Source organism: Helianthus annuus, chromosome 17 (genome assembly GCF_002127325.2).
Source record: "Helianthus annuus cultivar XRQ/B chromosome 17, HanXRQr2.0-SUNRISE, whole genome shotgun sequence".
Classification (NCBI taxonomy): Eukaryota; Viridiplantae; Streptophyta; class Magnoliopsida; order Asterales; family Asteraceae; genus Helianthus; species Helianthus annuus.
This window is the reverse complement of record NC_035449.2, coordinates 75648137-75671247: the sequence shown is the minus strand read 5'-3', so window position 1 is coordinate 75671247 and position 23111 is coordinate 75648137. Positions and strand designations below refer to the sequence as shown.

Here is a 23111-nt window from a genome sequence, read left to right as displayed (position 1 = left end):
TCGTTGAGGATCTTATCGCATAATCATTAATTTCGCCGACCATTGTTCGAGCGAAATTGTTGATCATTAGCGAAATAGTGTCAATCGTCCCTTGAGCGATATTATCGAAGGCGACTTCGAGAACCGTGATAGCGAACCACAGCGTTCTTATCACGGTTATCGGTGAAATTAACCTAACATCTGTCTGTGTTTTGATTTGTCAGCGAAGTTACGTGATCGCTCGTGCAGGATTACATAACTCTCCAGCGAAGGTAGCGGATTAGCTAGCGAAGGTCTTCAATCATCATCAATCATCGGCGAAATTAAGTCTCCTGTCAGCAAATTTAAGATCTGATCAGCTCACATTTGTCTAAAACAAGCAAAGATGTCGCTAAATCAACTAAGTCCAATTGCTCAAGCGGAACTTGAAACTAGAACTACCACTCGCCCACCAAAGTTGAAAGGGGCGGAAGACTTTAGCACTTGGAAAACTCGCATTCAATCGTTCTTCGAGTACACGGACTACAATCTGTGGCTCTCTGTTACCGCTGGACCTCACATTCCAACGGTAGTTCGAGGAGATGCAGTAGTTGCTAACAATGATGCTACTACCTTCACTGATGAAGACAAGGCTCTCATTCAACGTGATCGTCGCGCACACGCTGCTCTAACCATGGCTCTATCAACCAATGATTGCAACATGTTTGAAGAACACCGAACTGCAAATGCACTCTGGAATGCATTAATCGAGTACTATGAAGGAAATGAAGAACTGATCGAAAGCAAGAGAGATATGGTGCAGAAACAATACGACATGTTTTGCGGAGTTCGTGGAGAAAGTCTTTCTGATCACATTAGTCGCTTCTTGAACATGATGACCAAAATGAAGAAGGCAGGAAATCCTGTTACAAATCGTGCTGCAATAAAGAAGCTGCTTGATTCACTCCCCAAGGAATGGAGCCTACAATGCATGATGATCAAGAAGGATTTCCTCAACAATCCTAATCCTGTCACTCTGTCAGATCTGATCAACACCCTAAGAGCCTTTGAAATGGATGTTAACAAAAGAGAGATGAACACTGCTGGATATCAACCTAAGTCAACTCAACCTTCAGCTGGATTGAAGAATGTGGCATTTCTCGCTTCAGGGGGCATCACTCCACAAGCTTCTGACTTAATTTACGCGAACGCTTCCGCAAGCGCATCAAAAGCCCCACAACTTGTTGAGAAGACCATCACTGTTGACACTCAAGCGTTGAAAGTATCCACTGAAAATGTGGCACTCTTCAACACATTTTTGAGCAGCTACGAAGCCCTAATGTCTGGGGAACTGAAAAAGGAGATGTTCACTGCTGAAGACATGTATCAGGTTGATCCAGATGATATGGAAGAAATGGATCTGAAATGGCAAATGGCCATGATCACTTTGAGGTGAAAGAAATTTCAAGACAAGACATGCAAGCGTTTGGGTCTTGGAAAAGCTGGCTTTGACAAATCTAAGCTGAGGTGCTACAACTGCAAGAATCTAGGACACTTCAAGCGCGATTGTCCTCTGTTGAAAGAAGGAAACAGTGAAACTACTCCTGCTGTTAAGCAAATCACAGTTGAAGAGAACAAAAACAATGCGTCTCCCAGCACGCCAAAAGCTTTAGTCGTTGAAGACTATGATTGGGGTGAAGAAATCACTGAAGCAAAGGAGCAAGTTAACAAAGCCCTGATGGCCAAGATTTCAGGTGAATCATCTGCCAGGCAGTTCGAGAAGCAGACAGCTGGAATTCCGACTGGAGACAATGCTGCTGACAAGGGATTGAAAAGCATTCTTACTTCTGTGGAGACTTGTGATCAAGCAGAAAAGCATGTTGCTAAAGAAACATCTGAGAAAGGCAAGGATAAGGTCCAAGCAGCAGCCATGAAAGCAGACTCATCAAAAGAAAAGGCTGACAAGGACTTGGTAAATAGTATTCCACTTAGTTTTAAAGAAAAATTATGCTCACCAGCATGCGTTGATGTCGTGGCACATTACAAATTCTTAAACCTGGAATTTGAAAGGCAAAAAGACAAAGCTTTAAAATTTAACAACGAGCTTAAACAGAACGAGGCTGCATATCAGAGAAAGTTGAACTCAACTTTGGCTGAAATGCAAACCCTTAAAGAATTTGTGTTTAGAAAAGATTTTATCATTAATGATCTTACAGAAAGATTAGAAAAAGCTTTGAACGAAAAGAACAAACTTCAAATTATAATAGATAAATGGAATGTCAGTCAAAAGGCCTTTACTGACATTAAAAATTGCCAACGACCAACGTTTGTGAAAGACGGGATTGGATATAAGGATAGGCACGGAAATGAAAGAAAACTCTTCTTTCCACCTCACAGCAAAAACTACGTGCCTATGCCGACTCCTCATCCCGAAAATGATCTCATAAATGAAAAGGCCTCAGTTGAACAAAATAAATTTTATGAAAATGAGACAACCGCTAACTGTTCTAAAAGCAATGCAGGTCCCATTGAGTGTAAAGAAGATGTGTGCGATGAGGATGGAGACTGCGGCGGGTCAAAAATAGGAATTGGATATTCAGGCGACAGTTATTCCACCGTTAACTGGTTCGTCTGGAATTGTTCTAAGAAAAACAATGTTAAGGATGAATGTAATAATTTAAGTAGGATGGATGACTGTAATGGCCAAGTGCCTAAATTTAAATCCTTGGATGACTGAAAGGGCCATGTGCCTACATTTGAGACCTGTGATCGTGAACCTTATGTGTCTGATTGTCATGATTTAAATTATGCGTGTTGTGATGATAAAGTTGCTTGTGAATCTCCTGTATTTGTGCCAGAATTAAAAAGGAATAGCTTTGGAAAATTCCTTACAAAGGAAATTCCCGAATTTATTCCTTCTAGAACAGGTATGACAGAATTAGAAAGGAGCGTCACTGAAAACCAAGATAATGAAGATTCAAGCGTCACCACCACAGAAGACGAACAAACATCAGAAAGTTCAACTGAAGATCAACCAACTAGTGATGAAAGCTTCGAGTGTTCAAGTTATGAAGCAAGTGAAGAACAAAGTTCGAGCGAGGACAACACGTCTGAAAGCTTACTCGATTCAGACAGTGATGAAGAACATCAAGAAGATGAAAGCAGAGTGGACAAGAAAATGAAGAAAGCAGAAAGCTCAAGACTCTCATCACATACATCATCTTCTCACACCAAAAGACCCAGACATAAAAGATGCTTTCGCTGTGGTCATTTAGGACATACAGCGAAACATTGTAAAACCCAAAAGTTTCCTAAACCAGAGCATGATTTTATTACAAACGTCACACATCAACTAAATTATCTTAAGAAATCTGTTAAAAATCTGGTTGAGTCAATTGCATATCTTTGGAAACAAAAAGAGGTCAAAATTGGTCAAAACCATGATAGATTTGAAATGAAGCAGATATGGGTCCCCAAATCAAACTAATTTGTATATTTGTATATTTGTGAATATCAGAATAAACTCCAGAAATGGCTTCGAATGCTCATGGAATACATCTGGCACGTCGACAGCGGATGTTCAAGACACATGACTGGATTGAAGGAACTGCTGAAAAACTTCCGCTTTATTGATGGTGATTTCGTGTCTTTTGCTGGCGACGAAAAGGGAGGAAAGATTATTGGAGTAGGAGATGTGGTGTCCGAAGCCCTCACGTTAGAGAATGTCAACTATGTTCCTGAGCTGTGCTATAATCTCATGGGTGTCTCTCAAGTCTGCGATAAAGGAATCTCAGTGCTCTTCAATGATATGGAATGCTTGTTCCTAAAGCCCGGTTATGTTGTTCCTGCAGAAATGATCATGCTCACTGCTCCAAGACAGAACAACACATACGTGCTCAACATGAAAAATGCCAAGACAAATGACAACTTGACATGCTTAATCTCCAAAGCTTCAGAATCGGAGTCACTGCTTTGGCATAGACGACTGGGCCATGTTAATTTCAAAAATATGAACAAAATCTCTAAGTTAAACTTAGTTAGAGGTCTTCCAATTAAAGAATTTCCATTTTCTGAAAAATGTATTGCATGCGCCCAGGGAAAGCAGCATAAGAAACCACACAAGTCCAAAGCAGTGAACACGATTTCTGCACCACTTCAATTGTTGCACATGGATCTTTTCGGTCCTATCAGTGTTAAAAGTCTTGCTAAAAGCTCTTATTGTTTGGTTGTAACAGATGATTACTCTCGGTTTTCATGGGTATATTTTCTTGAAGCAAAGAGCGAGACAGCTGAAGTGTTAAAATCATTCATTCCCCTGATTGAGAACGTGACCAAGCTGAAAAGTCTATCAGAAGTGACAACGGGTCCGAGTTCAAAAATCAGACCTTCATATCATTCTGTGCAGAAAAAGGAATTCATCTTCAATATAGTGCAGCCAGAACTCCCCAACAAAATGGAGTTGCTGAACGCAAGAATAGAACGCTGATCGAAGCTGCAAGAACTATGCTGGTGGACTCCAAGCTTCCAATTATCTTCTGGGCAGAAGCAGTTAATACGGCATGCTACGTTCTAAACAGGGTGCTCATCATGAAACCTCATGGAAAGACAGCATATGAGCTTCTCTTCAAAAGAAAGCCACTTATAGATTTCTTCAAACCATTCGGATGTTCGTGCACTCTTTTAAACACTCAAGAAAATCTCGTAAAGTTTGAAGCAGTGGGCGATATCTGCTACTTTATGGGGTATTCATCCACACAGAAGGCTTACCGTGTTTACAACAAACGAACGAAGATGGTAATTGAATCTTACTACGTTGACTTTCAAGAAGGAAATTACACCAACACCGGAAGTACTCCTGATTGGTTCTATGATGTGGGAGTGATCTTCAACAACTTTGAAATTCCGGAGATTGTACCAGACCATGAACCAGTCGAAGACACTCAAGTTGAACCATTGTTTGACTCGTCTGACATTGGCTTGACTCCTTTCACCACCCGCTTATCCCCATCATCCGCTGATCCTATTCTGGCTGTAAATGAAACAACTGGTGACACTTCGTCTGAGAACACCCAAGACAATGGTGCTTCTTCTTCACAGGCGAATGTGAATGAGCCAACTCAAGAAGATGATCCACCAGTGATTTACGTAGACGAACACTTCACCAACCTTCCGCAGCAGATTGAATCTCTGACAAATGCCGGATACAAGACAAATAGAAATCATCCTCTTGAAAACGTCATCGGCGCTGTAGAAGAAGGAGTACGTACACGCGGGCAGTCGTCTAGCATCAACAAAGGACTCTTCGCAGCTTTTCTATCGCAATCAGTTCCACATGACATCGAAGACGCTATTCAAGACTCCAGTTGGGTTCAGGCAATGCAAGAAGAGCTGTCTCAGTTCAGGAAACTTAAAGTTTGGGAACTAGTAGATTTACCTGAAGGAAAGTTCCCAATTGGCACTAAATGGGTCTTTCGAAACAAGATGGATGATCGTGGAGTGGTGATCAAGAACAAGGCCAGATTGGTCGTACAGGGTTTTCGTCAAGAAGAAGGGATTGACTACGAAGAAGTCTTTGCTCCAGTCGCACGATTGGAGGCAATCAGAATATTCCTGGCATACGCCTCATATAGAAACTTCAAAGTTTTTCAAATGGATGTTAAAAGTGCGTTTCTGTACGGGAAAGTAAAGGAAGAAGTTTACGTATGTCAGCCTCTAGGGTTCGAAGATCCACACTTTCCAGGTCGTTACTTCAAGCTAGATAAAGCACTTTATGGTCTTCATCAAGCTCCACGCGCTTGGTACGAGACCTTGTCCACTTATTTGTTGGAATGTGGATATACCAGAGGGAAGATCGACATGACTTTATTTAACAAAAAGATCGGAGAGGATGTAATGCTCGTGCAAATCTATGTCGATGATATCATCTTTGGGTCAACCAACGAAGCTCTGTGCAGAGAATTCGAAACTGTCATGAAGGCGAAATTCGAGATGAGCATGATGGGAGAGCTGAATTTCTTCTTGGGGCTAGAAGTGAAGCAAAAGGCGGATGGGATTCTTATTCATCAAGCAAAGTACATTCGAGACATTCTCACGAAGTACAACATGAACGATTGTAAAGTTGCAAGCACGCCATTCGCCTCTCAAACAGAACTCACTCTAGATCCTCAGGGAAAGCCAGTAAACAAATCCTTTTATCGCTCAATGATCGGTTCCCTGATGTACTTGACGGCCAGTAGACCAGACATCATGTGGGCAGTTTGTCTTTGTGCTCGTTTCCAAACAATTCCCAAGGAATCCCATGAAATTGCTGTAAAGCGCATCTTCCGTTATCTCAAAGGAACTCCGAAACTAGGGCTCTGGTATCCTAAAGATAGTAATTTTGATTTAATTGCATATTCTGACAGTGATCATGCAGGTTGTAAAGTAGATCGCAGGTCTGTATCAGGAGGATGTCAATTCTTGGGAAACCGCTTGATTTCATGGCAGAGCAAGAAGCAAACAACAGTCTCCACATCAACCGCTCAAGCACAATACACCGCGGCCTACAGTTGCTGTTCACAAGTTCTTTGGATACAAAATCAGTTGCTGGATTACGGAATCAACATCATGAAGACTCCTATATTCATCGACAATGAAGCGTGTCTAGGAATTGTGAAGAACCCCATACACCACTCAAGAATAAAGCACATCTAAATTCGTATTCACGCAATTCGAGATGCTTATGAAAAGGGATATATTCAAGTGGTGCCGGTGGATACAACGCAGCAACGGGCCGACATCTTCACGAAAGCTTTCGACAAAACTCGTTTCAACCAGTTGGTAACCTGGTTGGAAATGGTCAATTTCCTTGACTGGAAATGAATCTTGTGTTGTTAAAAAAAAAAAAAAGTTTGTTGAAAGTAAAACAAGTATCGGAAAGCGTTGCTCACCAAAAAGATTTTCTTATTAAAATTTTATTTTCGGGAAAATGGACTCACAAAAATAAAGATTTTAGGGGGGATATATTCAGAAAATCCAAACGCTTGCTTATATCTGACTCCTGCGAGAGGAAGTGATAGAAAATTGCTAACACTCTGTCATTTCTTGCTATCACAGAAAACAAAAAGAAATCGGGGTACCAAGCAACGACATATCGGTAGATTCAGCAACACCAACGAGTAAACTGCTGTTAGGGAGCAAAACATAATGTCTACACAAGAATTCTGGCTTTTCTCAGACATTACGCATCTCAGTGGGTAACACGTTGCGGCATATGGCTTAATGGTCTTAAATCTTGTGTTGACAGATTGCCAAAGTCCGAGATTTCGGGTCTTTATATTGGTATTTCATTCGGAGGATATCATAGTCGTTCTTCTGCTGCATCCAGATACATGCTGACCTGGACGCTATGATATTCTTTTAATAATAAGTGCCTTAAAAAAAAGGGAGGCCAAACCCTTTCTAATAAGCGCCATTTTTGGCCAAAATCCATAATAAGCGCCATTTTTGGCCAGAATCCTTTGATAGATTAGTTTGGCAACTCTGTTGTACGATGGTACTGACCTGTTAGCCGAACTGTCTGTCTCAGCCCTCGATAGCTCTTGGGATCTCTGTTGTACGAAAGTACAGACCTGATCTCCGTTCTATCGTTGAAGAGAATGAAGCCAATATACTCACCCGTTATGAGGAATCTTTGTGCATACCTTGATCGCGGGGGTATGTCCTGATGTGGGACTCACGAGGGCGTAATGATTCTATTTTCAATAGCTTGTGTGGGGGCCATCGAAGACTTGTCAATATTACTGAAAACATGATAAACACGCTCTCCGAAGGTATGTTGAAAGAAGGATGCATGGATTTAAGCGGACAAACATACTGACAGTTTTTCTTGTGCCCTGGTTAGTAACATAATAATAATAATGATATATAAAGAATTTGGCGAGTGTTGGCAGTATGATTCTCTGCAGGTAAGCTCGGTAAGCGTCAGATATTTCAAGAAAATTTGCGCTAAATGAATCCTCCCAAAGCAAGAAATTTGAAGTTCGGAGTCAAAATGGCCAAATTTTTAGCATTATTGTAAATATTTCGAAATAAACAGCTTTTTAATCAAAAAAATGGGTACGTCTTTCGAGAAAATTTGAAATCATCAAGCAAAAATACAAACTGTTTGAAAAGGTGAAAACGGCGGCGAAATTAAGATACCAGCGAACTTATAGGTTCGCTGGTTATCCTAATTCGTACATATATATACGTTTTTTTACCAACAGTTAAAATTTCAAAATCATCTTCAAAACCTCTTAACGCCGGTCACTTCATCTTCTCTATCACTGAATCTCCGATTTGTTCATAAACTCAACACAAAATTCATATCCTATCAAGAATATCAGGTAATCTCCTTCACGAAATCACGATTCTCATTTCTTGGTTCGTAACATTCTCTGATCTTTCGGTTATGATTGATTAATATATTGTGGGTTTTGGGTCTTGAAATTATATGGGTTTTCGGGTTGTTCTTGATGCAATTACAGATCTTAGATTCATGTTATAGGATATAAGTGTTAAAACCAAGATGAATCAGTCATCAAAACGTCTGTATAATTTCAGATATGAGCAATCTAATGTATGATCGGTGGGATATGAACAGCTAAGAGGGTTTTAAAAGGGTTTTATATGAAATTTTTGAATACAGCGAAATAAACATGATGTCAGCGAATATAGCGAATTTACTTGGGAAACTCAAAAGTCTCGAACGCGAGTTCGAGCAACCAGCAAACTATCTATTTCGCTCGTGTAGCGATTTAGATTGTTGTATTCGCTGGTAAACCGTTTCCGGAAAAGAAACGTCGTCATCGCTATATTCGCCAGCGAAATTATCCTTGAAAACAAGTGAACATGATCAAACTGTATTGCATCAGATCTCTAGCGAACATAGCAAAGTTAATCGGGGTCTGATCAGTTAGCGAAGTCAGCGATGATCAATCTTCGCTTATTGATCTAGTGGCTGAACCCGATAACCAGCATCAGCGATGAAAATGGTTGATCTGACAGCGAAATTATAGTTTTATTTTGTTTTTAATTAAATATGTAATATAATTCTGTATATTTCTTGTAAATTCTATTCTATGCACAGTTTATCGTGTAATTACCCATTCTAACTTGCCTCGTTTTCCGTGTAATGTGCAGTATGGTGAAGAATCTGGAATGGGATAAAACGCTTAAGCACAATCAAAGCATAAATCTAGATGAAGTGCCTACTAATTTTGAAGATGTAACCAGATGGGTGCGTACCAGCAGGATCGGACACGCTGTGGAGACATCCGTTACAGTCTATCCCATACACATTCAAGACTTCTGGCAAAACGTGAAGTTAGAATCCATCAACAACAAACCAGGGATAGTATCAACCGTTCGCAACAAGAGAGTGGAGGTGACTGAAGACAGGATTCGCCGAGTTTTAAAGTTCCAAGACAGTGATCAGGATCCGTCAAGATGATATCCTCGATGGTTTTAAAGGAATGGGGTATGCTGGAGATTTCCGCAGTAAGAAAGAAATCAAGAGAGATGGACTCACCCGAGATTGGAGATTCATTGTTCATGTGATCTCTATGAGTTTAGCTCATCGAAAAGGTGGATATGATGGATTGAACCTGGAATGGCCGGCGGCCATGTTGAATTTATGCCTAAATCAGAAGTTCAACTTCTCGGGCTTAATATTCAACTACATGCGTGAAAATGCAAACGGAGCTACGTGGGCGATGTACCCTAGATTCATTCAAATGCTTATCAACGATCAACACAAGGATCTCCCGAATGATGGAAATGTTTACAAGTTTCATGTCCCTACCAGCCGACAGTATACTGAAATAAAGACCAATGAATGGGTGTTGCTGCATGATTGGATGTACCGAGCAGAAAGATTACCAATTGTCAAGGCAGCTTATCAGAAGTACAAAGAGGGAGTAAGAGAGAAACAGCAGAAGGCTGCTCAGGCTCAAGCCGAAGCAGCTGCAAGAGAAGAACGTAGTAAAGGGAAAAGAAAAGAAAAACAACCTGCTGAAGGGGAACCGCCCAAGAAGAAAAAGACAACAGAAAGCTCTGAACGTTTCATGGGTGCAAGCATAAGGGCAGCTGAATCTGAAGAGCAGCACCGCCAACACATCAAAGATCTGAAAGCAATTCACGTTCTGCAAGAGAAGGAGAAAAGAGAGAAGAGTTTAAAGCGTAAAGAAATATCTCCCACTGAAAGGCCCGAAACGATACCTGAAGAAATTCAAACAATGAATGAATTTGTTGACGCCATACTTGTCGATCCCGATGAAATCCAAGCAAGTCAAGGCCCATCAAATGTGTCTCCAGTAAAGCCTACAAGGATTTCAAGGCCTCCGGTTCCTCCGCAAAGGGTTCGCCCCTTCCAAGACCTGTACGAGAAGTTAATCAAAGACTCCGGGCCTTCAGTGGCAAAAGAAATCTGCTTATTGAAAAATCAAGTGAATGATACCAACATCCTCAGGGAAAAGCTTAAAGACCAGAGGAAGAAAAACAAAGATATGACTGCGTACATGGCTAAGCAGTCCAAATTTATCAGATTCCAGCAAGTAGGGCTGGAGAAAATGTACAGGATGATGCGAGGGATGTGTGAGAAAATGAAAATCGAGCCAATATTCACGTTTGACGAAATCTTTGACCTCGATGCTTTTATTGAAGAAGAAACTTCTCGAAAAGAAAAAGAAGCTGAAGCAAAGAAGAGGCGGTTAGAGTCAGTTGACAAAGTATCGGAAGGTGATGAAAGTGAGGAAGAAGCGGTAGATCGGGAAGATATGCCATCAAAGTTCATTGAATGGGGGCTTGAGGATGAAGTTCTATACGAGCAAGCAAATGGAAAAACATTCGCCCCCGAGCACCCGGAATGGTTCAAAAAGGAAAGAGAACGACTTCCTGATTTTCATCAAGTTATCAAAGTTGAAAAATCTGAGGCTACTGATAAGATTGTCAGTTGGAAGTATGATAATCTTAGAGGAATGTTCGTAGTGAAAAGACGCGGTGGAGTAATTCAGTACTTTGAAACTGGATTTGATCTATTCACACTTCCGAGATGGGATCTCAGGGAACTTGGGCGTCTAGACTTACTGAATCACGAAGAAAGAGGTATAGGAAGAGACTTTGAACGAATAATCGCCAAAGAATGTAACAAAGGTTTCCAGAATCACACTCCTCAGCGACCAAGGCGCAGAGTGTCCAAAACAACAATCGATCCAGTTACTGGAAAAGGGTAGGTGACGTGGGTAATCAACCCAGCTAAAGTTGTCACTCGGATCAAACTCCCAGAAGAAGTCCCTGTTGCTCTCACAAACTTCAAGAAATGGTTCTATGACAGTCAAACCAGTGAAGCTGTTATCAGATCAAATGAAAATGAAGATATCCGTATTCTGGATCCAATGGATGTCTTCATGTTTGGGCTCTCTGATTTGACAATACTAAATGCCAGCCGCATAAACGTAGGCGCAGGAAATGCAAATTTGGAGGAGGCGGCGTTATTTTCGAGAGCGGTGGAGCGAGCATGGAGGCTAAAAAGAGATATGCTGGATATGGTTGACAAAATGGAAAGGAGAAAGGAAAAGGATCAAAAGAAGAAAGAAGCGAGGAAGAAAAAGAAGCATGAGCGAACGAAGGAAGGAAGTTCTGCTTCAGCAACTGAACCTACCACAACCTCACAAACAACATCAACACCTCCGGCCTCATCCACATATGAGGTCGCTAAGGAGGACCAACCAACGTGTGAAGCTAATGTTACTCAAGAAACTCCGGAAGCACAGACCGAGACCGTGGCACCACCGGAAACAGTAGCTATTGAAGAAAATCCAACAGAGCCCGAGAAGCAAGCTACTGAGAATCCACCGGCAACTACCGAAGAATGAAAAGACAAGTATGCAACGATCTAGGGGGGATATTGTTAGAGCTTATGAGATCGTTGATACTTGTGTTGGATTAGTTTAATAGTAGTTTGTAGCTATTTTGAATGTATAGGGGCTTATTTTGTAATTCTCTAGAAATAGGAATCCTGACTTGGTGTAGTTAAGATTCCAGCAAATTTATAAATTTGCTGGCAAGTCAGGAGTTCACTATAAATACCCCAAGCATTGTAACCTAGCCAAGCTTTTGGCTCTTTGATGAATATTAGTGTTGTTACCATCTCTTGTTGATCTAGTGCTCAAATCTGATATCCAAGGTTGTTTATTGTTATATCTTATTGTTTGGATTCAATACAACACTTGTTGTATTCATTAATCCATTAGCTTCACCTTCATCTTTGTTTCTTCTTGACTTTACATAACTCAAACACCTAATCAATAGGTGTTGTGGGTTAAAACAACCAACCACTGTGATCCGGATACGTTTTGGGATCTACACTTTTGAAGGTGACGTTACCCTCGGCTAAGTGGTTTGAGTCAGCAGGGATACAATCCCAAGTAGCCGGTTTAATGTATTAATAGTAGTTTACATATGAGGGGATCAAGCCATACGCACCCCTGCCATCCAATACCAGTGGGTACTGACGGAGGTCCTAGTAAGCTTGACCCAGGTCCTTGCAGGATCTATACACTAAAAAAGGCAAGAACCTTACTAAACCATTCCCTTAACCCTCGACCAGGTAGCCAACATATCTCTATATAGACCGTAGAGATATGAATGGTGTAAATCTTTTACTTTATATAGACAGTAAAGTAATGCCAAGACACCACAGACAAATGATAAAGAAGTTTCACCTTCAACATAAGAAACTACTTATTAAAGTCATTAATACAAAACCAAATAAAAAGTGCGAAAAGATTAGTAATTAAAAGTAATACATTAAAGACTTATCTTCACCAAGTGATGTAAGAGACTTAGCCAAACATGGCCTTTGATTGACAAGAATCTTACTATCAATCTTGGATCCCGAGACTACTACACACTCTAAAGGTGGATGATGGATGATGGTGGTGGGTGTTGGTGGTGTAGTGGTGGTAGAGTGGTGGCAAAGTGGGAGAGTAGTGGTTTGCCAAGTGATACCTTTGAAGTGAACCAAGCACCCCTATTTATAGCCTACACAGAAGCTTGGCCACGGCCCCGTGTCCAGCAGACACGCCCTCGTGGCCATCCCTTTCTCTTTTTTCATTAATTGCTTTTGTCAGCATTGGGCACCACACGGCCCGTGTTCGCTGGGCACAGCCCCGTGGGCAGAAGTGTATCTGTACTACCAAGATTTTGCAAGGTTTTGTGTATCTTAGCGTTGACCACGCCCCGTGCTGAGCTGGGCACGCCCCCGTGGTGGGCGTAGAAGCTTCCACAACTTTGTCCTTTCTGCAGATATCTGACCACGCCCCCGTGTCCAGTAGGCACGGGCCGTGGTCAGCCTTCTATTTCTTGTTTTTGCTTTTGGAGATGCTGTCGAGGGGTCGGGCATGTCACGTTTATTCCTTTTCTTTGTATTTATGTTGGTTTTTGCTATTTATTTGTTCCTTTTGCTCGTTTAAGCTCATTTGGTCCTGCAAATTCAAAAGGAAGACAAAAGCACACTTTTTCCAACATTAGTACTAAAAAAGGGTTAGTTTTATGCCTCATTTGATGTAATTTATATGTTGCATTTTGCACACATCATCATGTCAGGGCCTTCTAGACATTTTCTACCAGTGATCTCCATGAATCGTTGAGCCCTCCTGATGACGCTTGCCACACACTAGCGAATATCCATTAGCTCTATTTCTTCCGAATCTACCTGTTCGTAGTCTTCCTTTGTCTTGTTTGGATTACCTATCTTCCCTACAATCACACCTTCATATGATTCCATAACAGAAGCTTAGAAACTCATGTGCTGTTTAGTGAAATCAGTATCCAAATGTGGAGATTCTTTCTAGTTTTGATTCGGATTGGATTTAGATGATGAAGATGATGAATGATATCCCGGATCACAACTTGGAGATTTGTTCATTGATGAATCACCAGCATTGTCAGTACTAAAAGATGTACCAACCTTTTGACTGATTGTTTAGCAGCACACTTCGTCGGTAGTATAAATCAACATCTTGCTGGTAACTTGAACTAGTTATTTTGTTTTACTTTTGTAATTCTAGATCATAACTTTCAAGTTTTTCAATCAGACCATCCAATGCGAGCTCATCAAACTTAGCATCATTCTTCAACACAATCACAAATGTTTTCCAATCATCAATCTGCGATAACGCCTCAATCAGTTTATCAACAATCTCTTATCTGTCTTTGTTGATTCCAAACCTTTCTAATTCGATCTTCAGATGACAAAATCTTTCAATAATTTGGCTGACAGTTTCTCCTTTCATGCATCCAAACAGATCGAATTCCTTTTTCAGCAGAGAAATTTTGTTTTTCTTGATGTCTTTACTACCTTCGGCTTTCAGCTTTAATGCTTCCCACATTGACTTGGATGTTTCACCATGTTGAAGTAAAAAACAAGATATCCTCTCTAACTGATTGTTGCAACAATGTTACCATTTTTAGTTCGTTAGAGTGGTCCTTTTTATCAGTTTCAGAAAATTATTTAATTGTAAGCAACACATTTTGATCGTTCACTGGTTTTTCATACCCAAAAGTTAAGATAATCGAACTTTCGTAAGCATAAGCTTTCACCCAATTTTCAAATATTGTACTCCACCTGTGATAATCTTCGATATTCATTAGTTTCAGAGGCTTTTGATGGTTTCCGTAAACATTATCATGGTTTAAACTCTCAGAAATCACATTTGAAACAGTTTTTTGTCACGGGTGTTGCTTCAGTTGTTGTTTCAGATGTAAACACGTTGTAAAATGTGTTATAAAATTCTTCATCCATGATTACCTGCAAACACACAATCAACCACTTGAATAAATCTGAAAATCAAACACACCAAATCCCGATTCATACGAATGCGCAATCGTGGGTTTGTACGCATTGAACTTGAATGGATTCGTACGAATCAGCTGATATACTAAGATCTTAAAATTGAATCCCTATTCGTACGAATGGACAAGAGTGAATTCGTTCTAATGTAATGAAGTGGATTCATACGAATGCACTTATATGGATCCGAACGAACACGTCAGAACACAAACAGCCATGTTTTTCTTCGATTTGATGGTGATTTTGTTAGAATTTTGATCTGAAACTTTGAAGGATTGTTCAAAAACGTTTTTCACACAACATATTCAAAATTAGCCAATTTTAACCGTGAAATCTTTGTAGATCTGAGATATAAGTTCAAAGAAAAAGAGTAGAAGATGAGTAGAAGAAAATATGAGTAGAAGATGATGATACAGCTCTGATGTTGATGAATCAACTTCACTCTTCATGTCTTCAATCCGTGCAGATAATTACCCGCTCTGATACCACTTGTGAAATCGAATCCTGGATCGATTCCTTGACCGTTGAATGCGTACGAACATGTATAATGTGCGGAATCCAAATACGTGTGTGGATTACACACTCAGATGTAATTATGAGTTGTTTTCTATTCAAACTTTAACAGTACAAAACCGTGAAAATAAACGAGCAGGGCTTCGGCTCTCTAATGCTCAAAGATCCAAATGAACAAGACCCAACACATATATATATATATATAGAGGTAGTGGGTTCGTACGAGTGGCCTATATGTGCATTCATACGAATGCACCTTGTACAGTTACAAATAAACTCTTGTGGGTTCGTACGAATGGACTCAATCCCCATTCGTACGAATGTGCTTCATAACTCATCCTCTTTATCTTTTGTTCTGTTCAACACCAGTCTTGTTTCATCTGATTCAGCTACGATACATGGTTGACGGAAGTGATAGACATTATGCACTCACACAGGTGAAGTTACCAAAAAATGTAAACATGTGAAAGATGTTACACATTCTCTCTCTTCTGATGCAAAAAGTGCAACTGTGTGAGAAACACGTGACACAAAAAATGTAACAATCTCATAAACATGTGACACAAAAAGTGCAACAGTGTTAGAGGTAAATTGACATATAAACCCTTCTGCTTAATAAAGTAGCTTTTGGGTCTTGATTTAATTAAAAAAAAGTAACATCATTCAATTTGAGCCCTTGATCTCAAAAAATAGATGGTTGTGGTTGGGTTTGCATGGTTTGCACAACTTAAATGGGTTTGCAAAATATCCATACCATATATATATATATAGAATTGCGCTAAAATAAGAACCACCTCGAGTTGTAAGAACCGCGAGAACCACACCATCCGGGTCGCTGTTTACCATGATTTTTCTTACAACTAGATGTGTGTATTATAAACACAGCCGTAAAAAAAAAAATTTAAACGCCGCGGCCGAGGGGGTAGTTTTTTACACCACAAGTTTGGTGTAAAAAAAAGAAAAAAGAAAAAAAAATAAAAACACCAAACTTGTGGTGTAAAAAACTACCCCCTCGGCCGCGGCGTTTAAAATTTTTTTTACGGCTGTGTTTATAATACACACATCTAGTTGTAAAAAAAAATCATGGTAAACGGCGACCCGGATGGTGTGGTTCTCGCGGTTCTTACAACTCGTGGTGGTTCTCATTCTAGCAGCCCCCTAGTGTATTTGTGAACTGAGTGAATTAATTCTGGCCATTGATTTATATCATCAAATCATAAAATACACTAGTGTATTTTCATTATTAAATCCCGGCCATTGATTTACATTTGTGTTTACACTTGTGTATTGATAATCAAGGGCTAGAATTAGTTCAACAATGTTCACAATAAAGGGGGTTGTTCACAAATGAACATAACCCTATATATGTATATATATATATATATATATAGAATTGCGCTAAAATAAGAACCACCTCGAGTTGTAAGAACCGCGAGAACTTTTTGATTCGGGCTGAGGTGGACCAAATTTTTTTTCATAAACGTAGATGTGTGTATTATAAACACATTTGTAAAAAACAAAATTAAAAAAAAAATGTCGTGTGTGTAGTTTTGAGCACCACAAGTTTGTGTTTACGGTACCTGTAAATTTTCCGGTTAGATTTACGGTACCCGTAAACACAAACTTGTGGTGCTCAAAACTACACACACGATATTTTTTTTTTTTTGAATTATTTTACAAATGTGTTTATAATACACGCAACTACGTTTTTGAAAAAAAAATTTGGTCCTCCTCGCCCCGCACGGTGTAGTTCTCACGGTTCTTACAACTCGGGGTGGTTCTCATTTTAGCAGTCCCCTATATATATATATGTGTGTGTGTGTGTGTGTGTGTGTGTGTGTGTGTGTGTGTGTGGAGTATGCTCATAAGGCTCAAATCCTCACATGAAAATGGGTGGGAAGGTTTAGTGTGATTTTGGTGTAATAGAAAATTTTATTGTGTCTACTTAATTATACCTAAAAGCTTCTTTTTATATTTACAAATTAAAAACATTTTGTAGATATTTTAGCTTTTGAAACTTGTTTTTGATGCGAGATACTTTTAGACAGGTTATAATTTTTTACAAAAATAACATTTATTTTTGTCAAAATTTTTTTAAATTTTGGGGGTAATAAAGCAGTTCCACAAGAGTTTAACACCATAAATATGGAAAACAATCATGTCTGGGTTTAACACCCTAAATACGGACAAACATCATCAGGGAACAACATATTCCCTGATATATCTAACTCAGACACATAACTGTCAAACCTGTACATTCATCATTATTTATCTAAATATTGACGTGACAAAACTTGTCCTAGTTTATCATTCACCCTGACTTAGACATAAGACTTTAACAATGTTAATTGATTATCTTAAAAGTGCTTATCTCTGGTGCTTTTATCACTCATTAGTGCACTTATAAATCACAATCATAGGTTTCGTTTAAAAATGTTGATTTTCCTTAATTTTATTTTCAAAAATTCTTTTTGGGTTTATTTATCCACGGTAAGCTGCCATGGCATGCCACATTTTAGGTCTTTGGCTGGACCAAACGTGTTTTATCACGTGATACCACTTGAGGATGCTGAGCATCCCACTAGTTTGCTTCTTTTGATGGCGTATTCCAAGCTTGTATTGATGGCTTCCACGCACTGCAACAAATCACCCTCCATTCTTTGACCGGCTCCGAAATTTATTTCTTTTTCTTCGAACCTCAACATGAGCTTACCGTCACTCATATCGACCAGTGCTCGTGAAGTGGCAAGAAAGGGTCTCCCTAAAATGAGTGGCACTTTCTTATCTTTGTCCATGTCTAAGATGACAAAATCAGCGGAAAAACAAAATCACCTACCTTGACCAATAGGTTTTCAGTTATTCAGTCTGGATATTTTACTAATCGATCTGCGAGTTAGATAGTCATCTTGATTGGAATTGGATGTCCCATCCCTAGTCTTGTGAACATGGAGGCGGGCATGAGGTTGATACTTGCCCCCAAGTCTGCCAGTGTATTCTTCACTGCTAACCCCCCTACTGAACAAGGCAGAGTAAACCTATCTAGGCCGTGTTGCTTTTGTAGTATTTTATTGAGCAGGACCGTTCAACATTCCTCCCCTAGCCTACATGGCATAATTGTTCGAACTGTTTTTTGTTAGACAAGAAACCTTTCATATATTTAGAATATTTTGGCATTTGGATTAGAACTTCTACAAAAGGTAGGTTTGCATGAGGTTGTTTAAATTGGCTTGTGAACTTCCCGATGTTCTTCGGCTTTCAGTTAGACACAGTGACCAGGGAAAAGGACTCATTGTTTTTTTGACGAGTTCCTCGGGCTGAATTTGGCTATTGGTTGTTTTGTCTGGTTCTCGAGTGGGAGGAGTAGTAGGAGTGGTTTGGCTTTTTTAAGTGGTTGGTTGAGTGGGAGATGGGGGCTAGAGAGGTTTTCAATGGATTAAGTGGTAGGTGAAACGGGTAGGCTTTTTTTCGGCAGTGATTTTGGTGGTAGATGGTGAAGGGTATGGTTCTTCGGGACCAACCTTCCAGCTTATGAGGGTCATTGCATGTACCTTGGCCTTCAGGTTAGATTCAGTGTTGCTTAGAAGTGCGCCTTGAGGCCTTTCAAAAAGTGTCTTTGCCATTTAACCCAGTTGCTATTTGATGGCTTGAAGAGCGGCTCTTTGGATACGTATGTCAACTTTGTGCTGAGAAAAGCATTCTCCATACCTTTTATCAGCTTTTAAGAAAAAGGCGGGTGATTGTATCTTATAACCATGATAAATCTTTAGAGGAAATGTTACTTTTATACTAGGGACGAGGAGTAAACTGTTGCATGTTCCTTTGAAAATTGTTCCTTTGGTTATTATTATTATTATTACTATTGTTGTTATTATTATTATTATTATTATTATTATTATTATTATTATTATTATTATTATTATTATTAGAGTAAATTACAAGTTTTGTCCTTTATGTTTGCATCAAATTTCAGGCGCTGTCCTTTGTCTTCAAAATTGACAGGCGGTGTCCTTTATGTCTCTAAATCTTACAAGTTTTGTCCTTTAACCCAAACCAGGTTAGAATTCTCAGTTAAATAAGGGCATGTGCAGGGCACATGAGGGTAAAATGGTCAATCCACATCCCACTTGTCTGTCCCCCTTTAATTATAACAAGAGATGCCCTCATTCATTCACCTGCTTCACATCGTTCATCCCTCATCTTTCTTTTCTAGGGTTTTAGCCACTGTGAAAGACGATCAACATTCCGATCAAGATTCCGATGTCGAATGATGAAGAAGGTTGGTATATCAGGGATCATCTTGATAATGAAAATGTTGTTCAACTTTATGGTAAGTTACAAACCCTAGTTTTGATTTAGGGATAAAATGTTGTGGTTTTTGTTGATCATTAGTTGATTAATAACATAAATGTTGAAAATTTGCAGATGGTTTTCCCAATTTCTTTAGCATTTGCATTCATCATGGTGGTAGGCTTACATCACCTCCGGGACGCACATATGTAGGAGGCAAGATCAGTTATGTTGACTTGATAGATATTGATAAGTTTTCCATTCATGAAGTCGATCTTATGCTTGATCAGTTAGGGTATAATAGCTTGAACCCAATGTATTACCAGTTTTTGAATCCTGAAAAAACCCTAGATGATGGTCTTGAACACCTAACCAGTGATCAAGACTGTCTGAACTTGGCTAGGTATGTTGAAATGCACAAGGTCATCCATGTATACACCACGCATGGCTTGAAAAACATGAAAGAACTGTTCAGTTCACCTAGTAAACCTCCTAGGCCTAGCATCACCATTGAAGAGATAGATGAAATTGGACCATATGCTATAGTTCCTATGAAGAAAAATGCAAATATTGGCTATGGGGAATCCAGCAGTAAGATGCCAGTTAGTCCAGCATTTGTTGAGACAGAAGTGAATGTTACTGATGATAGGGATGTTAGTGAGGATAGGGATGTTACTGATGATAGGGATGTTACTGATGATAGGGATGTTGGTGAGGATAGGGATGTTACTGATGATAGGGATGTTACTGATGATAGGGATGTTAGTGACAATGATAGTGATTACATAGTGGATGAATTGAATACTATGAGTGATCATGAAGTGGACATGAGTGACTATAGGGCTAATGTTGATATGGAAGTTGAGGACAACATTAATGAACATATGCATGGTGATGATGAAATGGAAGGGGATGTATTAGATAATGACAAGTTTAACAGTGGTTCTGAATCTGATGATAACCATACAAGCACAAGGAAACATTTGTTGCACCAAATAAGAAGATCAAATGAGAATTTGGTAAACTTTTACCTTGGGCAGGTGTTTGGCAGCAAGGAAGTTGCTAAAAAGCTGATCAAAAAACATGCTGTTGAAACTAGAAGGATTATTAAGATTATCAAAGATGATCACAGCAGGGTTAGGGCAGTTTGTCAAGGCTCAAAACCAGACTTTGAGGTAGATGACAATGGGGTGCATGTCAGTCAGGCAACAGGTAAAGAAAAAAGTGCAGAGATGGAAAAAAATGAAGACAAGGGGAAAAAAGGTAAGAAAAAAAAGGGGAAGGGGGTTTCTGTTGAAAAGAATAAAGACACAGGGACCAATCAGCAAAAAGGTGATATAAATGTGGGTGGTAGGGGGAATAGGACAAATCCCCATCAATATCAATGTCCTTGGGTCTTGTTGATTTCAAAAGAAAAAAATGCTGAATCTTGGGTGGTCAAAACCCTAATTACTGACCACACATGTATTACAACAAGAAAGCATTATGCATGTACTTCGAAGTTCCTGTCACAAGAGATGCTAGAGCAGATTGAAGAGAACCCAGAAATACCAGTTAAGGCTGTACAAGAGCAATTTCAAAGGAGGTATTCAGTTGGGATTTCAAGAATGAAAGCATATAGGGCTAAGTGCATAGCCAAGAAGCATGTGGAAGGTACTGTCTTTTACTTTGTAAACTGTCCTTTAGTTTGTCACCTGTGTTTTACTTTGTTAACTGTCTTTTAATTGTGCAGGGGATACTTCCTGCAATCTCAAAACTGTTTCCTTGTGCTGAGCATCGATACTGTCTTCGCCACATACATGAAAACATGAAAGTTACTTTCAAGGGAGATCTTTACAAGGAAAAGCTTTGGAAGTGTGCTTGTGCAACAACAGTCCCAGAATTAGGCATTGCTATGGATGAGTTGAAGGCTTTCAACAAGAAAGCTCATCTATGGTTGTCAAAGATTCCTCCTTTACATTGGTCAAGGGCTTATTTTTCAGGTATTTTTCATTTCTTCACTTATATATTCATTTGTTCACTTATATATTCATTAGTTCATTTATGTATTGATTTGGCACAGGGAGGGCTGTGTCTGATATTGTGCTTAATAACATGTGTGAGGTTTTCAATGGAAAGATAGTAGAAGGCAGGGACAAGCCTATCATATCAGCCCTTGAATACATAAGGGAGTATCTAATGAGGAGAATAGTAACTGTGTTGAACGTAATAGAGAAAAGTGAAGGCTTGCTTACACCCAAGGCAACAGAACTTCTTGAAGGGATCAAAAGAGATGCAACTGCTTACCATGTTCAGTAGAATGGGGGTGATTTGTATCAGGTTAGTGGAAAGCCAAATCATGCACGAGTAGTGAATTTGGCTGCAAGGACATGTAGTTGCAGAGCCTGGGAAGTAACAGGTAACTATATATTCATTTTTTGTAGTTGTTAACTGGATCTTGGTCTAAATGTTGAATATGTTTTATAGGAATGCCATGCAGACATGCTGTGGCTGCAATTTGGGAGAAAGCTGCTAATGGGGGCAGGGTGGGTGCTTTGGAGAGTTGGGTACATCCGGTTCATACAATGGAGAGGTGGAAAGAGGTGTACTCTTTTAGGGTGAACCCTATCAATGGTAGGACATTATGGACAAGGGTAAATGCTCCTACAACGATTACACCCCCAAAACATCACACCCAGGTTGGTAGACCCAAGAAATTAAGGAAGAGATCTGCTGTGGAGCTTGAAGAGATGACCCAATCAGGAAGGCTGTCCAAAAAGCACACTAAAGGTGCATGTTCAAAGTGTAAGAAGACTGGACATAATTCCAGGACTTGCAAGGGTCAAGGTGAAGCTGTCAAGACTGGCAAATCAGGCAAGAGTGGCAATGCAGGGAAGAAAAGGAAGGCAGCAGCAAAGTGAAGCTGTTTTATGTCTTTTGAACTTATTGGTTGCTAGTTTTTAGATGTTTGTGAACATGTTTTATGTCTTTTGGGTAAACTTTTTATGTCTTTTGGGTTGCTACTATTTAGATGTTTCTGACTTGTTGGTAGTATTTGGAACTATTTGGAACATGAATCAGGTTTGGCTATAATATGGTAAGTAGTTATTTTGTTTGACTTGGTTTGTTTTGTTTTGGTATGATTTGGTTTGTTTTGTTTAGGTCAATCACTGCACTTACTTGTTTGGGTCAGGTTGTTTATGTCATTTTGTTATGGTCATTAAAGTTGATGGTCAATTTCTTTTACACATACTGCACATTACAGGTTTTGTTTGAATGGGTCATTTTGTTTTGGCCATTACAGGTTTGTTTGAATGGGTCATTTTACAGGTTTTGGTCAGTTTGTTTGAATGGGTCAATTTCTTTTGGTCAGTTTGTTTGAATGGGTCATTTTACAGGTTTTATGGTCAATTTCTTTTCATCTGCACATAACATATAACAACCTATAAAGCCATAAGATACATCACAAAATTAGATGTTGTCATTCAAAATTACAACTTGT

At 39.5% G+C, this 23111-nt stretch overlaps 2 protein-coding genes across 2 annotated transcripts; both read left to right on the top strand.

Annotated features, from left to right (window-relative positions):
- The first annotated feature begins 364 nt into the window (after positions 1 to 364).
- LOC118488852 lies at positions 365 to 4444 on the top strand. Its single transcript, XM_035986256.1, has 6 exons — positions 365 to 623; positions 741 to 1348; positions 1418 to 1930; positions 2699 to 3124; positions 3476 to 3952; positions 4055 to 4444. Exons 1-6 carry the CDS (start codon positions 365 to 367, stop codon positions 4442 to 4444), a joined length of 2673 nt encoding a protein of 890 aa, XP_035842149.1.
- A 17495-nt stretch (positions 4445 to 21939) lies between these two features.
- On the top strand, positions 21940 to 22700 carry LOC110923279. Its single transcript, XM_022167421.1, has 2 exons — positions 21940 to 22028; positions 22097 to 22700. Exon 2 carries the CDS (start codon positions 22099 to 22101, stop codon positions 22528 to 22530), a length of 432 nt encoding a protein of 143 aa, XP_022023113.1. The 5' UTR covers positions 21940 to 22028; positions 22097 to 22098; the 3' UTR covers positions 22531 to 22700.
- The last annotated feature ends 411 nt before the right edge of the window (positions 22701 to 23111 follow it).